Source organism: Mus caroli, chromosome X (genome assembly GCF_900094665.2).
Source record: "Mus caroli chromosome X, CAROLI_EIJ_v1.1, whole genome shotgun sequence".
Taxonomy (NCBI): Eukaryota; Metazoa; Chordata; class Mammalia; order Rodentia; family Muridae; genus Mus; species Mus caroli.
This window is the reverse complement of record NC_034589.1, coordinates 153,579,542-153,603,199: the sequence shown is the minus strand read 5'-3', so window position 1 is coordinate 153,603,199 and position 23,658 is coordinate 153,579,542. Positions and strand designations below refer to the sequence as shown.

Genomic DNA, 23,658 nt, shown 5'->3' with positions numbered 1-23,658 from the left:
TCTTCTGATCCACTGAATGTGATTTCCTTTCAAATGTTCATAATCTTAAATCTTTGATTTGTAATAAGTACATTTGTAGAATTAACTTGTGGTCTTATAGAACTATTTATATTATGACATTTATCAGCATTTCTGAGTATATGTTTAAAATTGTACCCTAGTTACTATCATCATCATCATTCTATGTGTTGTCAATAGCACTGAATATATGGGAGTGAATTAATGGAATGAATCTGCTATTGTTGTTCATCATAAAGCTTATCTAAGCATTTAAGTCACTGTAAAAAAAAATGCCTGAGCCAACTCAAAAGAGAAAAAAAATATTTTTGGTTTGTTGTTTCAGAACTTTCAGCCAATGATTGCTTGACCTTGTCGTAGTGAGGTTATGCTGGGGTAAAACACTATGGTGGTAGAGTATATGATACAATAAATGTTCTTTTTATGTGACACATCATGGTAGCCACAAGGAAAACAAAGAATAAGGTACAAGATATAGCCTACAAGAACACACTTTGAGTGACTTAGTTCCTCCAAGTAAAACCAACTACTTAAAGTTTCTACCACCTTTTACTAGACATTTAATTATGAGCTCATTACTAGGTTAATCCATTGAGAAGTTCAAACTATTTTGATCCAATCATGGTCACCAAACTCTGTCTCTGAACATTGCATTGAGACCCAAACTCCCAATATTTTATGATTTGAGAGTCATTCTGCATCCAATGCATAACACTACGTAATCATACCAGAATATTCATGAAATGATAACTATGGTTCATAAATCAGAGATTGGGAATATTAAACTTCCTTATAGTAGAAAGAGCTGATAGAATTGTGTAAGTTTGTTGGACCATGAAAGACAGCCCGTTTTCTGGTCGAGCTAGGTTTAAACCCCGGAGACCAGGAAGATTAATTTGCAAGGGCTGTTTGCCATGCTCCCAGACACAAGACTCCTGACAGGAGGCCCCAGCTCCATAATTCTTTGCCCATCAGTCATGTAGACTAGGAGCCAAGCTCCTGGTATTCTGTCTGGACTCCACCCCCACAGTTATCTGGCATCAGCCAGGTGTGCTTCTCCCCACAGTTACCTGGCAACAGCCAAGTAGGCCCAGCCCACTATAAAAGGAGCTGCTTGCCCCCTCCTTGCTCTCTTGCTCTTACTCTCTTGCTTTTCTCCTGCTCCCTGCTTGTCTCTCTCCATCTCTCGCCATTCTCCCCCGACCCTGGCTCTCCACTTGGCCATGTCTGGCCTCTCTTTCCTTACTCTCTCCTTCTCTCTGCCTTTCTACAATAAATGCCTTAAAACCACAGACTGCCTCATTTAATCAGGATCCATGGCACTGGAGCAGTGAAGCAAGTCTTCCTCTAAAGATCTGCCCATCTAACCTCCAGCCAGGAGGCCCCTTCATTCCTAGCTGCTTCCACCACCACCATGCCAACCGCCCAGCAAGACAAAGACTCTCCTCCCTGCAAGAACCTGCCAGAGTTCCCTCCTCCTATGCTTTTCCCCTCAGCTCCTCCCTTGTGCCCACACTCTGTTCTCAGCTCTTTCTTGACATCTAGGAGCATCTCTGGTGTCCAAGAACTAGGCCCTGCCAAAATCGGCCTCTGTGTAGGCCTTGAGACCCTGTGTCTCACCTGGCAGCAGTGTGGGGTCCACACAGTTGGACTTCCCACGTCCTGCCTCACCCAGGAGCCAAGCCCTGGGCCCGACTCTGAACCCCAATTTTATCCCACATAAGTTAAGAAAGGTCTTCATGAGGAAAGACTTTTTTAATGTAGTTGAGCATTCTATGACATAAAACACTACAGCAAGCCCAAGAAGTTCAAACTGATTAAAACGGACAGGCTAAAAAAGGATCAAGATAAGGAAAAGTGTAAGTATAATCAGATTATGTGGGAGTTTTTGAACATATTAAATAATTTTCTTGTTGTACCTAAAGATCAGTGGTAAACCATAGCATTAATTAGAGGTTATGCATAATCAGATTCTAATTTTAATCCTTCATTCTGTTTGGAGCATATTTAAAGAGGTTGTTGGTTCTAGTGGACTAGTAAGGTGCATAACACAACAGCATCAAAATCTCACAACTGGGATTGGAGAAGTTAAGATGGAAAAAAGGGTAGATGACAAATAGAAGACAAATCAATGGAGCTCTGTGAAACCCTCATTGTGGAGATGCATGAAAAAGGCATCTCAGAGAGCGTGCTTTGTCCATTGGTTGGTGACAGTGGAGTAGATACTACAGAAGAAGGTCAGAGGGGATTTTCAAACATGTTTAATCATGGGAGGAATTTAAAGATATATATAGATATGAAGCAGAAATGATCAAAGAAGCAGATGGATGACTAAATCATATATGTGTTTGTATGTCTGTGTGTCTGCGTGTGTGTGTCTGTGTAGTTTACAGGAAAAGACTAGAGAAATTATAGTATCATAATATTGTCTAATAGAGATTTCTAATAAGTTCTTCTTACCTAATGACCATGGATTTGGTCCACGGTCATACACTGAACAGCAAGGTTCTGAGTGACCTTTCATAAGCATTTTATATCACTCAGACAGTTAAGAGTTTCTGAATCTGGGCTGGTGAGATGGCTCAGCAGGTAAGAGCACCAACTGCTCTTCCAAAGGTCCTGAGTTCAAATCCCAGCAACCACATGGTGGCTCACAACCATCCGTAAGGAGATCTGACTCACTCTTCTGGGGTGTCTGAAGACAGATACAGTGTACTCACATATAATAAATAAATAAATAAATAAATAAATAAATAAATAAATAAATATTTTTTTTTAAAAAAAGAGTTTCTGAATCTTTCCTGAGATAAAATATAGCAAAGTCATACATTCTTCTTACATTCAAAATAAATTCCATGCATTTGTTTTAATAATACTTAAACTTAGAAAAAAAGTGCCTCATTTTAAACACAAACACGCAAACAAAAACTATATGGTGTAGTGTGAGACATACCTTTATTCCAGTTTTGAATCTTTTCACTTTAAAGATCATCTACACCACACAGAAACTCTAGACCTGATTGTATCTCTGCAGGCCTGATACTCCAGCCAAAATAAGATCAGTTCCTGGAAATGTATCTCTTCAGTCAATTCAATATGGAAAAGGCCGTGTGTACTCATGTGCGAGTGTGAAAACTTAAGAATATCCCCAAAATAAAGAAGAGATAATAGTAGAAAAAATGATTGTCCCAGATATAATACTGTAATTATGCTCAAAGTAAAACAATTTTTAACCCCTTCTTTCAAAACACAGAGCCAAGTTAATATACTAGAAAGAGGTAAATGGAGTGAGTTGTAAAAGAGACACCCAGATGCTAGTACAGAATTGTGACACTATTATTTGAGATCTGGAAGACGATTTAAAGAGCATCTAGTTTACCCTATTTGTTTTACTTCTCAGTTCCTCTCAATTTAGATTCTATACCTTTTAAGTCACAGAAAGAACTCTCATTCAATTTGCTAATGAATTCTTTATCTACTTTTATCTTACTTGACATTTCTCCTGTGACACAGTGGTCTCCAAGATTGTCTCCTATTCTGTCTTTTTGTCATGCATAGCCTCTTTACCTAGCCTGCAGACATTTGATTTCCTAAAGGCTGTATTCTAGTTCTTCATTTCTCCTCAGGTCTACAGTATCATAATGTGGGACCTTCCTGTGTTTAAAAGAAAAAAAAAATGAAAAGAACTTAGATTTTTTTTCCTCTCAGAATCTACCTTTGAAAAAGTATAGAATTTTTGTGACTTTGCTTTGATATTTAAGCCAACCCAAGGATAAGCTTGTCATTTATGGGATAAATTTAACAATAGTAAAGCATTCTCAAATAGAGTCCTGTGGTAGAGTGCCAAGGTGGCTAGGAGTTATATTTCATGGACAAATGCAAGTTCCTCACCCACTTCATTGTAAGTGCACATTTTCAAGGGAAACTAGTTACTACTGTTAAAATATTTCCGCTTTCTCTTTTTATTGACTGTATTGGTAAATTCATTTGGAGAGAGCAGGTTACATGATATGCTTTGAACTGAACTCAGGAACTTTCAATCAGTTTTCAGCCAGTGTGGGACGAGGAAAAACCCACTTAATTATTTGACCCTTATTGGTGATTATGACTCTGTACTGCAGAGGTGAAACTAAGCCCCCAGTCTTCACTTTTTCTTGCTCCATTTCTATCATGGAACCCTGTTCAAACCTTAATTCGGGCAGAAAAAGATTGCTACTGCCCCCTGCTGGCTCACTGTCCTTTCTTTCCCTTTTGGTATTTACTTGCGACTTGAGGATGCCCCAAGATTTTATGTACTGAACAGTAGAATGAACTTTCCCAAGTAGGAAGATAGATCAGTTAAGAAAAAGAGGCTAAAATCAAAACAAAACACTTAAGAGCTGAGAAAGGCAGAAGATATTCTAAATTGCTGATCTCCGCGCACCTTTTTTTTTTTTTTTTTTTTTTTTTTGGTACGTGAAAGCTTCTCTATGCCGAGGAAATACACTCTCCACTTCAGCCTTCAGCACAGGACTTCGCTTTTCCTCTAGCTTCCGCTGACTAGATGTTGACTTCCCATATCCCTATTATAATTTCAGTTCCCTGGATCTTGTTCTCTGTTGTCCTAGTTTACTTTTCTGATACTTTTAATCCTCTTTCAGTCTCTTCTGCTTCAAACTCCTTTCCCGCCTACCCACAGGCATTTCTGGGAGCTCGACCCTAGCCTCACCTTTTCCCTCTACACAGACCCTAGCCATAGTTGTTATCGCACTCCTTTCAGTAGCCCCTCACCAAAGAATCAGTCACTCTGCATTTCAACAGCAGGCTCATCTCCTCTCGAAAGCCTCTCTCCGACCCCCGCCCCAAGCTACTGAAAAAGGAAACATGCGCACTTCAGAGCTAGGAGCTGTCCGAGTGCTGAAATTTATAGGCTGGGTAAGATCACGTCTCCGTCTCTTTCTGTAGCTCTCATTCCAGCACAGGATCGCAGCATTTTTTCCCTCTTTCCCCTAAACACTCCAATATACAGAGTCTTTTCTTCTCCCTCATTTACAACTTCCTTTTAAAAGAGAACATTTCCTAAGGAAAGGGGCTTTGCTGAATAGAAAAGATATAAAACAAAAGCTACAGCAGCCTGACTTCCAGCGTGGCATTGTCACCAGCCCCCTTTGCATGGTGATGCGATTAAGGTAACAGCATTTTTATTATTCAGGAAAAGCAGCTAGGGGATTCATCAGTTCTGAGGCTTTGTCTCTCCTGGGCTAACTGATGGTTCTGAGCCTTGGTTTGACCTGACCATGATGCCCAAGACTGGCACTTTTTGTTTTTTCTCAGCAAACTGTACAACCCCAAATCTCTTTTTGATTTTCAAGGAAACTAGATTCCTGCCAGATTTTGAGTCTGGACAATAAATAGGCACTTTGTCCTAGTCTCCTTTCTGGAATCATTTCGGGATATTTTCCACAACCATCACAGAAACGGGAATGAACCGACAGCTAGTGAACATTTTGACAGCCTTGTTTGCATTTTTCTTAGGGACAAACCACTTCAGGTAGGTGAAATGATTTTGCATGCTTATATTTTCCACATGAAAACTGTTTGAAAGAGAAAGTATGTAATGATCTGTCTGTCTGTTCCCTGAATCCTACTATTTCAATGTTGGAGAGGAGAGTTTGCTTTCTTTTGTTCATTAAAAAAAAAAAAAAAAAAAAAAAAGCTTAATTATGGTGTGAGGGAGGCAAATGTTCACCAAAGCAAGTTTTATGTTACATAGCTGCACTCTATGCATTTTGAAACACATTTTCGCTGTCAGTGTGATATTAAGATTAGACTAGTGAGTTGTGTGCTCTTTACATTACTGTGTAAGGTTGATATCTTTAGCTTTCAAATTCTTCTGGAAGTCATTTAAAGGGATTATTGGGTGCAATGTTCCTTTTTTCATATAATGGAAGTGATTGGATTAATTCCCCAGGAGCACGCTCATTTGATGTAAAATAAATAAGAACGCTGATCCTCAGCCAACTTGGGACTTCTCTTATATCTCACTAACTAAAATCGTACTATGAAGTCTATGATTTAGACATTTTTTTCAAGTAGTAAATATCTTTATGCAACTCTATCCTCCTGTTCGGTCTATTTGAGAATTGATTGCATATCAAAATTTAATTAAAAATGACATCTTTGTACTTATGTCTGTATGAGAAATGGGGTGTGGATAATTAAAACAAGTGAGATGTCATATTTGCATGCTTGTATTCTCTATATAATTTACTAATTGTGAAATCAATTGATACTTCAATCAGTTTTACTGCCAGTGAGTGAAATATCCAGTTAATGACATAGAGTCTAAGACAGGCTAGACATAAAAAAAAATGCCATTAAAACAAAATATAGGTCATTTAATGTTTTAAAAGATTTTATGTTATTTTTTTTCACAGAACCAGGAGAAATTGAACACATAGAAATAATGCTATGGGTACTAGGAAAACCCCCTATGTTCTTTTCAGGTTTACACCTCTTACTATCATTAAGAAAGATTGTAGGCTGGGTTTTTGTTAGAGCCATCACCACCACCATCATCATTATCATCATCAACATCATCATCATCAGCCTCATTCCAACCACCATCATAGTAAAATAATATTCAATTAATCAGATGAATCTGCATATGGAAATGTGAGTATTTCTGGATGACTAAATCAATTTTTAACTCCCACCAAATGTTCATATCATCTTTGCACTTATAATTAATGCCTCTAATTTGAAAAATTGGTATGAGTGTTGTATTATCTTAATGGCAGAAGTAACAAATTATTTAAAACACATGGATATATATATATATATATATATATATATATATATATATATATACACAGCATATACATATATGTACACACAAACACTTTAGTGACATTCAGTCAACTAGCAATGTATTATGAAAGAATTTATCTTATAAAACAAATATGTGATTTTATATACTCTATGATTTCTAAAATATATATAAAAATCAGATAAATTTTCCATTACCTTTTCCTGTTTTGATAATGTAAAAGGTCCAATGCCTTAGAAATGATATTCCATTAATGATTTATTGGAGAATCAGCAATTTACATATTCATATATGAATAAGAACTGAGAAAATAATTCAAGTAACATACTCATTATGGATCTATTTTAAAATGGTGGTAAAATACCAAGTGAATGTTCTTTTTTCAGATAACACACTGGGAAAGACTAATGCTGATAGCTGCAATAGAATGGTATCAAGTGAGAAAATACACATGTAATAATTAACTGTATTATTCAGTCCACCTTGTTATTATATATTTCTCATAAATGGTAAAAGATAAGCTTAAAGCTGAAATGTAATGATTTTTATAGCCATGAAGAATTGATATTATGTTATCATGTGAATTTAAATAACTGTTCAGTTCTCTGATAATTCTAAAAACCAAAATCCTTTGTACATCCACAAATCTGGAACCTGAATCAATATACATCATCTCACCTTAAACAAAATATAATTAAAGTTCAGCAACTTGGTTGACATTGCTCAGGATTTATTCTTCTAATTAGTTAAAGTTAACTTTAAAAATTGTTCAAGTTGAGAAGTTGATCAAGACCTCAATTTTTCTATTTTTCTTCTTGTATTAAATATCTTTTGCAAATTGTGGTTCAAATGCTCTGTATTAGTTCTAAGAAAATGAAAGGGTAATTCTTACTAAAAGAGTTAATAATGTGTTTAGGGAAGCTTTCTGCAAAGACCATGACTCCAGGTCTGGAAAACATCCCTCGCAGACCCTATCTCCTTCAGATTTCTTGGATAAATTAATGGGAAGAACATCAGGATATGATGCAAGAATCAGGCCAAATTTTAAAGGTAGGTTCCAGTGAAAACTTATGTTGCAGCTTTGTGAAATGTCTCAGGTGTAGGAATACTTTGTACTGAAGTACGTTTTCATTACACAATTTCAGCCTCACAGTGAAAAAGAATCAGCAAGTATGTCATTTGTTTTATTTTGGCCTTCTTTTAAATATTTCTAGATTTAAACATTTTACATATTACTTAGCACTTGTCATGCTCACAAACTTTCCTTGGTTTTATTCTATTATACAAGTGGCAGAGATTATTGTCACAATCCTTATTTTGTCTTAAGTTGGACTGTGACTGAAAGTGAACAGAAGAACCAATGATAGAGTTTGCTTGCATGAATGTCTATGAAGACATGCACCAAGTTCAATGGGTACACCAAAATACTCAGTTGTTTTCAACAATATGTCCGTGTAAATTCTGAATTTTAATATAATGCATCCTATTTTGTATTCTTTCAGGCCTCTAATGTTTGAACTCTGCTAGAAAAGGCTTTAATTTAATATATCAGATACTTTCAATTCCAAGTGATTTGAATATTCCAATTGTTGATTTGAAATTATTTATCTGAAATTAATGAAAAGAAATAGTATAGGATTCTAAAATATACCTGTCAGAGTTGGTGGATCCTTTTTGGGTTAATTGGAAGAAAACAAACGATTAATTTTGTTTTTCCTTGTTTAACATTACAAAATTCAGTTATTAGTATGTAGAAGTAATTGATTTGTCCATTTAATTCTTTTTTTTTAAACCAGAAAAAAAAACTGTAGTAAAGAAACAAACAATTGTCGCTAGAATTGAATTGTTCTGATGCTTTTGTTTTTAATACATATTTTAAATGACAAGTGTCCTTTCTAAACTGTTGAGTGTAACATAATACACTGTGAAATATTTATGATATATTATAAAGGGGGATAATTTAAATCCAACTGTTATGTAGCAGTACATGCATCACTTTGGTTTTGCTCATCAGTAATTTAATCATGTTACTTTCCTGGAGTTTTGATTCTTACTATTGGCAAATATTAGCATGAAAACTAAACTCTAAATTGATTTCTTCTTTAAATATAATGCCTCTGAATATACCCAGTTTGAGCACATTCCATAAGGTTGTATATCATAATTCTGGCAAAACAAGTATCCTTTGAATTGATAATGATTCTTTAAAATAGAGCTAAGTTCCATTTTCCTGAAGAAAATTTGTAAGTTCATTCAATTTTCTACAATTTTGTGGACACTTCTCAGGAACTCAATATTTGAAATGAAGTCAGCCTTCAATAGTATCACTCATTCACATATATAGAGTGTAAACCATATGTGTAAAACTAAGTGCTGGGCACTTTGGAAAACTGAGAGAAGAAACAGGTGTATACACACAAAACATTCAATGTGAAAAAGAAGATGTTATATGAATGTGTATGGTATTTGTACCATGGTGTACTATGGTGTACTATGACTATAATATGAGAGGGTCCCTTATATTGGAAAGATAGTTTCCTACTAGGCCCTTCATAGAAAGCCTCATTTTATCCAGATATGGAAAACTTCTCAAGTTCATAAGTACTTTTGCCTGATTAATAATTCTTATCCCTGTCAAATATTAGTAAAGCAAGCATATGTGTGATTATGTAGTGTTTTAATATGCATATAGAATGAATTATGATATCTCACAGATTTTTTTCCCTCTACTGTTTCTTCTGTGGATGTCACATTTACAAATGATGCTTGTAGTTCTAAAAGATCAATAAGCAAAGAGGTTGGGGTTAGCAGTGCAAAGTCACCTCTTTGTGATCTAGTCAATACATAAAGAAAAAATACAGAACTTTTAAAGGACTGATTTAAGATAAATAATAATAATAAACAATCTCACTTTCTCTTTTTCTGCAGTCTTATTTCTTTTTTTCACTGGCTATTCTATCCATCCACACCTCTATATTATCCTCCTTCCCAGCTTCCAAACCTCTACGCCATCCCCCCCTCCCCTCTGCCTCCATGAGGATGCTCCCCCACCCACCCACTCATCCCCCACCCAAATGCCCCAGCATTCTCCAACAGGAGCAAGGGCCTCTCCTCCCACCTACACCAGACAAAGCCATTCCTTGCCGGAGCCCCTCCATGTGCACAACTCGGTTGGTGGTCTAGTCCCCGAAGCTCTGGGGTGTCTGGTTGGTTGATATTGTTATTCTTCCTATGAAGTTGCTAATCTCTTCAGCTACTTTGGTCTTTCCCCTAACTCCTCATTGGGGTCCCTGTGGTCAGTCTGATGTTTGGCTGCAAGATTCCACATCTGTATTTTTCAGGTCCTGGCAGATCCTCTCAGGGGACAGCTATATTAGGCTCCTGTCAGCAAGTACTTCTTGGAATCAGCAACAGTGTCTGGGTTTGGTGGTTGCATATGAGATGGATCCCATGGAGGGGCAGTCTCGCATGGCCTTTCCCTACAGCCTCTGCTCCACTCTTTGTTCCTGTATTTCTTTTCGACAGGAACAATTCTGAGTTAAAATTTTTGAGATGGGTGGGTGGCCCCATCTCTCACTCTTGAAAGACAACTTTACTCTGTATACTTATGAAAGACTTTTCCATACACAGTCCTCTAGATAAAAGTCTCAGCACTCTAGGACAGCTTATCACATAACCAGAAGTCATACATATGGTAAACATTGACTTTTAAGTATACAGCAATATCCAGTGCAAAACACTAAACTTGTTTGTGTCATTAAAACACATAATAGGGCATATCATCACCCAAAATAATGTTTTGCCTATACATGCTCTGTTTCTTTCAGTCCACATGTACCGAAAAACGTTCATGAGTGTACAATCATCAGTAAACTCTCCGATGGTCAGTGTTGATTCTAGAATGCAAGCAAGAATATATGGGTAGAAAGATTTCATAAGAAAAGTTTACACATTAGAACACAGTGTTGCTTCACAGGCACTATTTGCCTCTAAGATACTAAGAAGATATTGCTAAACAACACTTCTTCACAGCCACTCCTGCAATGTAAAATGAGCAAAAACAATGTAGGAAAACAAAGATAATGTAAAATAGATGGGTCAGTACAAGTTACAAATTTCAATTCTAAAGTGAATGAATATCATTGAGTTTTGTCTTCTCCCTTTAACTCTCTACTATAATGAACATTTTTATTTCCTCACAACCTTATTTAGCTAGACAATTTATATCAGACCAGGTCAATTACTGGACATCTTTCCAAGGTGTTCTTTAGTTTAAGGAGCTTGGTATTTCAATGTAAATTATTCTCTAATATTTTAAAGTAAAGTAATTTCTTATTCTTGGCACTCTAATGGGACATTATATGTCTAATAAGATAAATATGCATATTTATGCATTATTAATCTACTCTATACTGTACTTAAGAAGACAGGATGGTATCCTATTCTACTTATACACGCGGGAATTTATGGTAGTTTAGAGCAAATAGCTCATCCTTTTTAGTAGAATGAAAAAATAAGAAATAAGAGAAAGAATGGCAGATTAAACTGTGAAAATGATTGCTTTGAATTGACTTGCTAGATGTTGAGAGTGGGACTTTGGGTAGCAGTAGACACAGTAACAAATAAAAATACTCTTAAATTAGTGTCAAGAACAAAATTAAGATTGAGAAATAATTGGAAACTTGGAGCATCAATAACCTAGGAAGAAAACTACAGTACTTATATTTGTTTGTAAATGTATGAATGAGAAATTTTACATAGTATGTAGAAATGAAGAGCAATTAAGAGATGTGATTGCATCTAGAATAGGGAGAGACTCCTTCTAAGGCAAATTGGTTATGACAATAATAAACATGATGATCTTGATCTTGATAACAATAATAATCAAGAAGAAGAGAGAGAGACAGATTTTTACCATGAGAACAAAAACCATACCAGATATGGGCTACTAAGATAAGGTAAATGGCTACTTCATGAGCCTTAGGAAATCATAAGAGGTTTCTCTGCTTTCCTCATTCCTTCACACTGGAAACAGGAAAAGCAAATATAAATGTATAACTTTTTCATATTGGAAAGCTTTTTTTTTCCCAATGTACTTTCAAGTCAGGAAAATATTGCATGTCTATTCCCTTTCCCTGATGGGTTTTGAAAGATGTCATAATGGACATACATATATGAAGGAAGGTAGATGCAAATTAGGGAAAGAAACAAAAAATGATTCAGTTTTAATCCCTGTAATTGAGAGATTCTTAGAAACTATAGGGAAAAAATAGCTTTTCTTACTTGCTGAGGCACAAGTGCATAAACAAAACCATGAGTCAGAGCTGTCAATTGAATTCTATCTGTAAGATACATAAAGATGCAAATCAGACCCCATCAAAACTTAAATTTTCAAATTTCTCTGCACATAAAAAAAGCACAAGTATGACCATTCATAATTACCTTGTCCTAAGACCATAGAAAATGGTTGATTCTGTATCAACAGAGAAGTGTCTTTCCTCCACTTGGGTGACTGGTCTCAGTTGATTTATCATGGTGCTGTGTTCTATCATCCTATCACATTTGCCTTTGTCACTTTGTACCTTGAAAGTTTTACTTTCAACACTAAACATTTAATGAAATGCTCAAACATTGGATAAAATGCGTTAGTTCTGTTTCTCTCATTTTGAAACAAAGCCTTTATCTCTTTTAATACAATTTTCTTTGAAAATAAAATTAACTTCAAGTTAAATCCTGAATCCCATCCCACTGAAAAAATAGATTGCACTGCAGCAGTCTGGGGGATAGAATTTGGAGTAGATAATATTAGGGGATAATATTTCTTCCTCATCTTTGTGCTTGCCATGCCAACTAATTTTTCTCATATCTTGAGATCTATGTTTGAAACTGGAATGTGTGACATTAAAACCTACATTTGTACTCAATATAGATTTCTGAAATGTCCAGTGAGTTAGTAGCTAAAGAAACATGTCATATACAGTTAGAGCTGGGTTGATCCTCTTCCATGAAACCAAAGATCTTCAGGCTTTGACTTTTGGAGATTGTAGCACAATTCAGTTGAAGTTCAGATATGAATATCAACTCCTATCCAGTTGAGACAGGTGAAAATGGTACCTTTCTCAGTTAGGAATAAAGTAGCCAACCATGATCATGTGTTTGATCACATGGATATTGGACATTATGTTGAATTCTAAAAATGAAGAATAGAATGCTTCTAAGTGTGAGGCATGAGTCTGCAGAAAGTAGTAAAAGCCCTCAGGCACCCTAAAATGTTCCAAAACCTTGGCTATTCTGAGATCTCCACTTTATTAGGAACTACAGAAAATATCATCTCAGTTACTTTGGTAAAAATTATGAAATCATATGAATTATCCATTGCATGATGACTTTCCTCACACAATTCTTACTCTGCTTTAATTTAGGATTTCCCAGAATTAATCAACAGGTTTGAGGTAAATTCATTTTTAAGTCTTGGAATGGGGAGAAAAGCCCAAATGGAATAACATCAGTGTTGAAACATACTAGAGTAATTGTTAGAAAATGTAAAATGCTTGTTTTTCAGATATCTATAAGTTTCAGAGTAAAAACATGATGTAAATAAATGCAGCATGTGCTTTTTGTAGACCTCAGTTTTAAAAATTATAGCAACAGTACTTATTTCAAGTGGACTATAACCGTGCCCAATTACAAGATGATTGTCATTTCTATTAGGAAAAATCTTTGTCCTTGGCTATATACAGAAAGTGGAAGAAACCAATATGAGGAAACTAGAAGAAAACTAAGAGAGAGAAGAGAAAGAAAATTAGATGATTGAAAATAAGAATGCTATATTTTAGAACAAATTATAAAAACCACTTTACAAAGTGTCTTTAGTATGTTTATACATTCCCTTCCCTTTCCAATGTACATATAGCATGGCTATATGTGTCTATACATAAACCTTGATTGTATATGCATTAAAATATCTAAAAGATACAGATGAGAATATTGGTTACCTCTAAAAAGTGGGAGTTGTTACCAGGGGACCTAGAATTGAAAGAATTTCCCTTTATTCAACATGTCTGAACTTTAGTCATTACACACATTTCTATTTCCAAAGAAGAACTAATTTGTAAATATGTATTGAAACATAGAATTCAAGGAATAATCTCTCAAACTGTTCAGGCTTTAATTACAGATTAGAACAAATGCCACTTTAGGTACAGTAATATGAGTGTGGCCTGATTTCAATAATATTCAAAACTCCTGCCTGAAATTCCCTGACTAATGTATTTCTTAAATTAGCTTGCTACTATCATGGCTCAAATTACAGTGCTGTTGCTTCTGTTTTGCATTCATTTCTCATCTCACATTAAAACAAATGATGGAATTAATAGTAAGGCTTATCAGTTACTTTCTTCAAACCTTGTCTTGAATATTGTTTCTAGTCTTGAATATATAGACCCTAGGTCTTGGGGGTTTGTTTCAATTAATTAAATTTTTCTTGATGTTGTTATCCAGGTACAAAAAGGCATTCTAATTACTCTCATCTCCTACCCTGTCAGGCTCTCACTCCTCCCGAAAAGTTCCTTTTCCACATTTATGCCTCTTGTTTTGTTTTGTGATCCGCTGAGTGAGGTTTTGTTTTGCTGTTTTGTTTGGTTATTGTTTTGGTTGGTTTTTTGAGACCAGTTTTCTCTGTGTAATGGTTCTGACTGTTCAGGAACTCAGTTGGTAAACCAGGCTGGCATTGATCTCACAGAGATCTGCCTGCCTCTGCCTCTTGAGTATTTGGACTAAAGGTATGTGTCACCACGCCCAGTTCACTGGGTGAGTTTTAAAGAACAAGACAATTGCAGATAAACATGTGGGTAACAAAATGAAATTTACATGTAGCTGTTTTGTTCAATAATGATATTAATGAAGATTTAAACATCTGAAGCCCACAGATTATATCACAATTTAATTTAGTTTTTGTGTACTGTATGAACATCAGTCCATCTGATTACACCAGCCCCCAATCCTTGCCTTAAGCCCATGGGATACTTATCAGGAGTTATAGTTGGTATCAAAAGAAAGAACCCACAATATAATAATGATTTCTTACAAAGCACATGCCAAAAGCTTAGCAGTATGTCATTTCCCATTGCATAGGAACAGAATAGCATTCTGGAAAGAGACCTGGACCCAGGTCTAGAAGATTCACATTTATGTTGTGGTTCAGCCAGTTTTGAGAACACATAACCACATTTATTCATGTCTTGTATATTCTTGTGCCTTTAACTGCATCATTTGGGTTATTTTGAGACTCAAATGAGGCAAATAGTTATGCATTTTATTTGTTTTTATCTATTAAAATTGTTTTCATCTAAGTAAGTAGTTATAATTACTTGCATAAGACTTTTATAATATTGAGCCTTTCAGCATTCCATCATGTGGTCAGTAAGAGCCCTAAAGACAATGGTAAAAGGAAATAACATACTTCCAAAAAGTGATCCTTTGATCTCCATAGATGCATTGTGCTATACACATGCTCAGAAATCTATATCATGTTGATAGGTGTGTACACATATGCACACATACACACACCTCAATAATAGTAAGTAACTAAATGCAGCAATGGAGGAATGGGGGCTTTTTGAGCCTCTTAGATCCCACCCCTGCCTGAAGATCTATAGGTAGCTAATGGTTGGTGGGTCAGGAAGAAACATTCTCTTCACTGGTATAGTCACTGTTAAGGTGCTCATACCCTATAACTGATCTCTTCCATGCAATAAGTCAACAACAACAAAAATAAACACAAAATTAGAAGGGTAGGGACTAGTTGTAAAGTAGAAGGGGATAAGCAGGCATGAAAAGGTAAAAAGGGGTACATATGATCAAACTACATTATTTAAATGCATGAAAATATCTAATAAAAATGTTATGATGTATAGTTAATATACTTTAATAAAAGACTAATAAATCACAAATTGAACTTATGTAAGAGGGACTATTATCAATACTGTGAGTTACTACTACCATCCTTGCATTATTTAACTCAGCATTTACTGTGATTATCAGAACTTTGTCCTTCATGAGTATATCCTCATAGATGTTGATTTTTTTTTAAATTGGAAGAAACCAATTAGAGACATTCTAGCACATTCAATTCTACTGCTAGTGATTGCACAGCAGATGCTATGTATCTCACTTTGTTTTTCTTTTATTAGTTCAGTGGGAGTATTTTTAATGTAAAAGGGTTATTTGAAATGCCTAAATATGAAGCTAAGAGGGAGCCATTTGTATGAAGGCATTACATTTTTCCTTTCAAATACCACCCATGATTATTACATTGGATTTGTTTGAAAGAATAAACCAAGTAAAAACTGTAGACTAAATCTCACCCAGTCTATGAAAGGGAGGTCCTGCATTTAACTGTTGCCACTATTACTTTTGTTTCTGATATATCCTCTTGCCTGCTTACTGTTGGTGCAAGGTTCATTACACAAGCATACATAATTGATTTCCAATTTTACAGTAAGTGTTTTAAAGAGAGCATTTGATCTCTGCAACATGGGAACTTAAGAGCATGAGAAATTGAGGCCCATTGTGTAGTCTTTGAGAATGTATTGTGTAAATCCTTAGTTAATGATGAGTAACCCCATATATTTACTTTCTTCACTAAAAAGTCTAACCATCTTGTGCTGAACTCAAGAGAGCTTTCTTTCCCTTTCTATCTTGAAGGACAAATTGATCTATGTTGCTGATGAAACTGTAGTTTAAAAAATAAAAATTAAAACAATAATGCCAAGTATATTAAGGTGTCATTGCACTTATGATTGGACAGTGTAATAATTCTAGTTGGAGTCATTAGGCTTAGAGTAAGAAACAAATAGCCATTGGTTTATTCTTAATGCTATAATAGGTAATAGATACTTTCCTGCTGTGTTGGATTAGACAGTTATTGGAATAGGGCATTAGAAAGCCTCTTAACATGATTTTTTGGAAGCAATATTTATGTTTTTTCACTGAAAATATTTTTTCATACAATATATACTGATCAAAGACACTGAAGACACCATGGCCTCAGTACTTGCTCACTGAACCACTCTCTTGAGAGAGCTGTGCTGGAAATTTATGACTGATAATAGATACCTGTAACATGTAAAAGCCACTCAATGATTTATATGAACAAAAGATTTAAATATCTGAGTGTTATTCGGGTGTATGGAGGAGATTTGGGAATAAAGTCAATAGGTTTTATCCATTTATTTATTCATTCATTCATTTTACATATCAATCACAGCCCCCTTTCCTCTTCTTCTCTCAGTCCCTCCTTCACAAATCCCTTCTTCCATTATCCCCTCCCCTTCTCCTCAAAAAAGAGGAAGTTAACCTGGCGGGGCACCCCGCTGGAGTCTAGTATGGCTCACCAACCAGGACAATAACTAGGCCAATTCAAGTGGGAAGCTATATTCTCTTTTAGTCTTGTCCTGAAGTGCACAACCAACTTTCCATTTGTACAGGGATACATCAAATGATGGCTCTGTTTAGTGCACACTTCCATTCAAGAGGCTAAAACAACTCTTGGATTGAGCATAAATGTGGGAAATTCATAAGTAATTGTAATGTATGATACTGGATAGTTTTTATTTTCCATTTCTTCTTTTTTGTTGAGAGAGGGACATTTTTCTTTCTTTCTTTTTTTTTTTTCTTTTGTTGTTGTTGATGTTGTTGTTGTTTTTCGAAACAGGGTTTCTCTGTATAGCCCTGGCTGTCCTGGAACTCACTCTGTAGACCAGGTTGGCCTCGAACTCAGAATTCAGCCTGTCTCTGCCTCCCAAGTGCTGGGATTAAAGGCATGCGCCACCACCGCCCAGCTTGGGGGACATATTTTTTGGGGAGTAAAAATCTCATTTCTCTATGTACTGTCAAAGCAAGGAATCAATATGTTGCAAGGGAGCCTATTTGTGCATAGAAAATATATATGTAAAGGTAGTTTTTATCTTTATGTTTGAGGTCTAAACATATTTTATTTGTGTACTAATAATGTCAGTTTTCACTTCTGTTATCTCATTTCAATGAAGATTAGGATACAATGTAAAAGCTGGATGGTGAGTAGTCCAGTATAGAAATTATGTGGTTCACTCAAAAAGGGTTGTAAGAAGTTTTAGGAAAATTGAAAATGTGGTATTCTTTTAGTTTAATTGCCTTCCCCTGCCCCCTTTTAAATATGTTTATGATGGCCGTTGGTTGGTAGCTATTCTTGGGAGTTCTTTTGGAGTGGATATTGAGTTGAGTTTTCAGCTAACCAGGGACTTAGTCCTTTAAGAAAGCAATCACAGGGTGGGGGTGAGGGGCAGAGGGAAAGACGGACCTGGGTAGGAGAGGGGACAGGGAGGTAAAGGGGGAAACATGATCAGTTATTGGAAACAGGACTGAAGCCCCAAGGGCCAGCAGAAAGAATGAGAACAAGCAACCTCAACAAGGTAGGAGGTGAGGGGACCCTCTAGAATGTACTGGAGACACGGGAGGTGAGAGACTCTCAGAACTTAAAAAGAGAGACCTTGGATGAAGTGCTCTACAGTGGAGAGGGGAAAAGAAAAAAGAAAAAAATAGAAAATGTGATATTCTTCAACTCAACTGTAAGACTTGAAGGAAGACAAAAGGGAGTAGTTACTCTAGCATAAGGCTTCCATCCAAAGAAGCCACCCACTGGTAATGGGGAAGCAGTATGGATAATCCTTGCAGTCTTGCCAGAGACAGGGGATACATCACTTAACCTCACTCTTCTGTTTTCCATGTCCACATTCAGAGGTTAAGAGAGCTCACTGATGGAAACCCTGAAGGTTAGCTTGCCAGGGTAGACAGAATACACAAATAAGAGTGGTAGACATTGAAGGTGGTGACAATTTAAGGTAACTAAACTAAATGTCAATTTGTAAGCAAAGTTACCTCCCTGCCAACATTCAGATGGTCAAGTAGATGCCTCTAAAATAACTCTAGTGAGTCTTCCTTTATCAATTTGGAGAAAGAAGAAAAGAAAGAAGGGGTATTTCTCATAGATATTTTCCTGATAGATAAACAATACTCCAGAACACATAAATGAGAAAAGAGTATAATGCAGTATGGTATTTATATGTCCAATATGCATGTGTGTATGTGTGTGTGTGTGTGTGTGTTAGTTATAATATGTGAGAGAGTTAAGAGAAATTTAAACATGGAGAGACAGGATGGCCATGTGAGATGTAGGATCGAAAACAAAAGATGTTTTTATTCGTAATGGAATAGTTTTCTTTCTGTTGGATTTGGTAAGTTTGCTAATATTGTTTTGACTGTCCAGTGGCAATTCCATGATGAAATACACTGTGAGCTTACATTTGGATACAAGATGTGATTCCAAATCTATTTGGGACAGTATTTCTAAGACACGTTCTTCTATTCATGGCCTTCAGTTCTACATATAACTGATGCGTCATTAAAGAACAAGAATCATTGGGTGAGGGATTCAAAGAGCATAGAAGAAGAGTAAGCAGTATGTATTTTCAGGAAATGGTGAGCACTGGAAAGCATCACTTGTTTATCATTCCCTATCTGATCTGGAGCTATTTATTGTCACCATTCTGCTTCTCTAGGAAACCTCATCCACTTTAGCACAGAAATGTTCTTCCATTTTAAAACCCAAGTGTTTGTGGAATTTAATATAATCTCTAATCTTCTAATTTGTTTCTATTTAAATATCTGTGTTGATTCCTAGAAACCACTTCACGTCCAACAAGGGAATTAAGATTTCTTTTATCAGATATTCTTATAGGGAAAAAAAAAAGGTATTTTTGTTTTCACTTCCCACAAATGTATTGAGAGATGGGAACTTATTTATTTAGCTCGGAACCTCAAAGCCTCTGTAAAAGAAGGGCCTCAGGTATTTAGGTAACCTCTTTGGGGCCATTCAAGTTAGATGATTTGATCTAGGATAACTTGTAGCCATATCACGTAATATTCACAGTGGGTTTCTTATATTCAACGTTTTTTCTTTTAACTGACTAATTTTACTGCAGGACTTTTCTATGAAATATACTAGATCAACAAATTTAGGATTTAATATTAAAGCAATTTCACAACAAAATGGATGTTTTTAACACAGATAAATGATAAAAATGTAAAGAAAGAAGAATGTTTACCCTGACTTAAACAATACACACTATATTCACACATTAAAATGTCACGTGAAATTTCACAAATGTGTAAAAATTTAATGCATTAATTAAAGTTTGAAGCATATATCCTATACCTCATATTTCTCAAGCTTTGCCTCTGCTGAGTATCTGGATGGAGGCACCTGAAATATTCAAGAGATCCACTGGTACCTTTAGTTTAACAATTGTAGAACTAGAATATTTAATGGGTGATGCCTTCTTTACAGTATTTTGTCTAAGACATTGTGTGCCATAATGCCTTTACCAAACCAAGGGCTGAAACACCACAGAGGAAAAAGGAATAACTTAAACTGAGTCTCATGTGTCATATACTAAGATGCTGACAGCTATGGCCGGAAACATGTCCTCTGATTCACTGGTATCATTTATAAACAACCTACCAAGATGTTTTTTAAGTTTGCTTCCAACGTTTGTAGTCCCTGGTATTGATATTCTAAGTTAATAGATTTCAGTGTGCTCTTTCGTAAATTATTGATTCATCCACAGAACATCTTAGCTTCATCCAATCTTGCTAGAAAATTGGTCTCTTCTCTTGGAAATAACTAATCCTGTCCAGGAAGTTTGCAGTAGTCCATATTTTTATTTCATCTTTCAATACTGTTAAGACAGTTATTTTTTCACAGGAAAACCTGGAAATGTACAGTTGAATTACTGGGTAAATCAGCCAAGTCTTTCCTTGGTTTTTTGGCTCAGGAGTCATAAATTCATGCACAAGACTATTTCTGGGAAAGTAGCTAGTATGTACATACTTACATTTTTCATACATGTATATAATGAAATATGACTGTTTCTATCCCTATTTCTTCCACAAACTCTCCTAATTTATACTCAATACCCCCCTCCTCAACTTTAGGTCACACTTTTGTAACTCAGGGTTCAATAAGCACAGCTCCTATGTGCATGGATGTGGGTCTAGTAGGAAAACCTACTAGTGGCCACATCCTCAAAAAGAAAAACATTCACACCCCAGCAACTATACACCACCCAAAACCTTGGTAATGCAGAAGCCCTGGTGATCACTGGCTGCTTTGACCTTCTGTAGCAAACCAGGGTTAAAGTGAATTCTTTTAGCCATGACATGGACGGAAGACAGTATTTTAGAGCACTAATCTCCATCCTTCAGCTCTTACACACTTTCCCTTCTTTCTGCCCCCTCTCCTGCAATGTTCCCTGAGCCTTAGTGGTGGCAGGATCCCATTTAGAAATCAGTTGGAGGGCTAACCAAAAGAAAAGGGGTATAAAAAGACATATATAATTTCTACTGTTCTTATTGCTGTGATAAGGGCCATCACCAAACTCAATTTGAGGATGAAATTATTTCAGCTTGCTGCTTGTAGTCTCTTATTCGGGGAAGTCAGAACAGAAACTCGAGGCAGGAACCTGGAGGGAGGAACTAGTGTAGAGGTTATGAAGGACTTTTACTTACTATCTTGCTACTACTCATGGCTTGCTCAGCCTGCTTTCTTATATGCACCCAGGGCTACCGCACCAGGGGTGACACCACTTAAAAATGGGCTGTGTCTTCCCATATAAGTCACTAATTGAGAAAATGTGAATATGAATAAAATAGATTCTAAGTTGGTTTGCTTAAAGTGATTGTAGTGTATGCTTGTAACCCCAGCACCAGGAAGGAGGAAAAGTGGATCCAAGGCTTGGTCAAGGCCAAAATCCCACATGAGATGCAAGGAGCAGAATATAAAGAAAGCATGTGTCAAATAAAAGTTAACAGCAATTGTGGAATGACATCAAAGGCTGAGCTTTGGCTTCTATATACATGCATGAACATATGTATACATACATGTGCACTGTTACGATCTCATCTCTCCTCCACATACTATACATATATAAAATGATATTTCATATACTTCTATAAATTCATAAAAAATGCAAAAAATTGTTTTCAATGGCATGAATGCAGATGGAGAAATGCCTTGAAAATGTCACTAAATGTCTTTGGAAATGGATATCAAATATGATATATACATAGATGTAGATCATCCTTCTTGAATATACATATATTAAGATTTATGTACTCTCAAATACAATAATATTTTAATTTTTTCTTATTGGATTCTTGTCCCTCTTAGAAAGATATAGGGAGTGGGAAGATGCTGAAGCTACATAGAGTTAATCATTGGTTCCTTGTCTGTGTCACTTATACAGTAAATAAAGACACATTGGTGATGAAACCTTTGTACATTTTAAAGGGAACTAACCATTTATTTAAAGCACTGCCTCAAGATGACATCATTAGCATTGCTACTATTATACTGTACAATAAACAGATAAAGACATTAAGGTTTGAGGGATGGATTGAGGCTTGGAGGTGAAGGAAGATTAACCATTTGTTTGCACATGATTTCCTTACAATAACTTCAGCATTTGTTTTATATATCCTGGGTACCTGACTCATATTCCTTGTTATCATTTCCTTCCAATAGCAAAGCTTCATTTCCAACAGATCATCAAATACTGGGAGGTTTGATAATCTTTAGTTATAGTGGTCATGGAATATGAGCAAGAAGATAACATTATGTTCAGAATTCTGAAGTATTTTTCTTTCTAACTGAAGTCAACAAAGTCTTCTCAAAATATAACACTTTTAGAGATAACTCTGAGAATAATGCTATGCATGCCCAGTAGAGTATCCAATGAATGAGCAGCCCTGGTACCACCATTTTCAGCTTCTTTTTCAGGAGAATTTTAGTAGTTAAATATTTATCTAAGGTTGAAGTCACAGCTTATTATCGCCAAGGTCACTATGATATTCTCCTCTCATAAATATCCTCATTCTTTTCTTTGAAACCAGTGGCATCTCTGTTATAAGCTATATAGACACACATGATCTGGGTCTTAGCAAACTAGCCCCACATTATTATCAGATATATTCTCTATAGCTTTCCAAAAATAGGGAGAATTCTTCACAGTCTAGGACACCTATGCATCTATGTTTCTAATATTCAGGTTTGTTTCTCATGCACATCTGCCTCATTTATTCACAACTTCATTCAGTGTATTTCTCAGTCAATATTCCCATTTAAAAATGCAGCAAAACTACTTCCCTTCTGTAGTTCTCCTGAATGACACCCGAGTTTATAACATACAAGTTTTCCAGAAAACTGTATGAATGTGACACTTGAGGCAAAAACCCTGAAGCTTATGATATAAAAATTTCCTAACAAGATATATTTACCAAACAGAGAAAATTCTAAACTTCTGCCTACTGAATTCTGTAACTGGCACAAATATATACATGATTTGTTTACTGTATTCTTTTGGAACTGGTTTATAAAGGCCTTCCAGGTAAAGAGCATTGCACATCACCCCCTTTCCATTGGATTCATTTAAGAGATACCAATGTTAGTTAACAGCAATGTAGCATGGGTGAAGATATCTTTTTGGAGCTTGATGGAAGTAGATCCATACATTGAAGCTTCCATGATTAAATTGTCAGTTTACTGTGGGGTTTCTCTTCCTCCCCCAAAGGTTTAAAAATACAGTAAATGTGTAGAAATTCAGAGCCATGTGTTAACAATATGTGCCAAAATAAACAGTGCATACATAAAGTCTCAAGTGAGCAGGTACACTGTCAGTGTCCATTCTTTCATACGAATGCCAGAGGAAATTATCTGCTTCAGTGATAAGGCAGAATAC

At 35.8% G+C, this 23,658-nt stretch overlaps 1 protein-coding gene across 1 annotated transcript in view; it reads left to right on the top strand.

The window, feature by feature from the left end:
• Nucleotides 1-4,945: 4,945 nt before the first annotated feature.
• Nucleotides 4,946-23,658, top strand: part of Glra2 (glycine receptor alpha 2) — a 202,367-nt gene continuing 183,654 nt past the window's right edge. Inside the window, exons 1-2 of the mRNA XM_029472935.1 lie at nucleotides 4,946-5,548; nucleotides 7,743-7,876. Of these exons, the coding sequence (XP_029328795.1) occupies nucleotides 5,481-5,548; nucleotides 7,743-7,876 (202 nt within the window). The 5' untranslated portion in view covers nucleotides 4,946-5,480. The remainder of the gene's footprint in view (nucleotides 5,549-7,742; nucleotides 7,877-23,658) is intronic.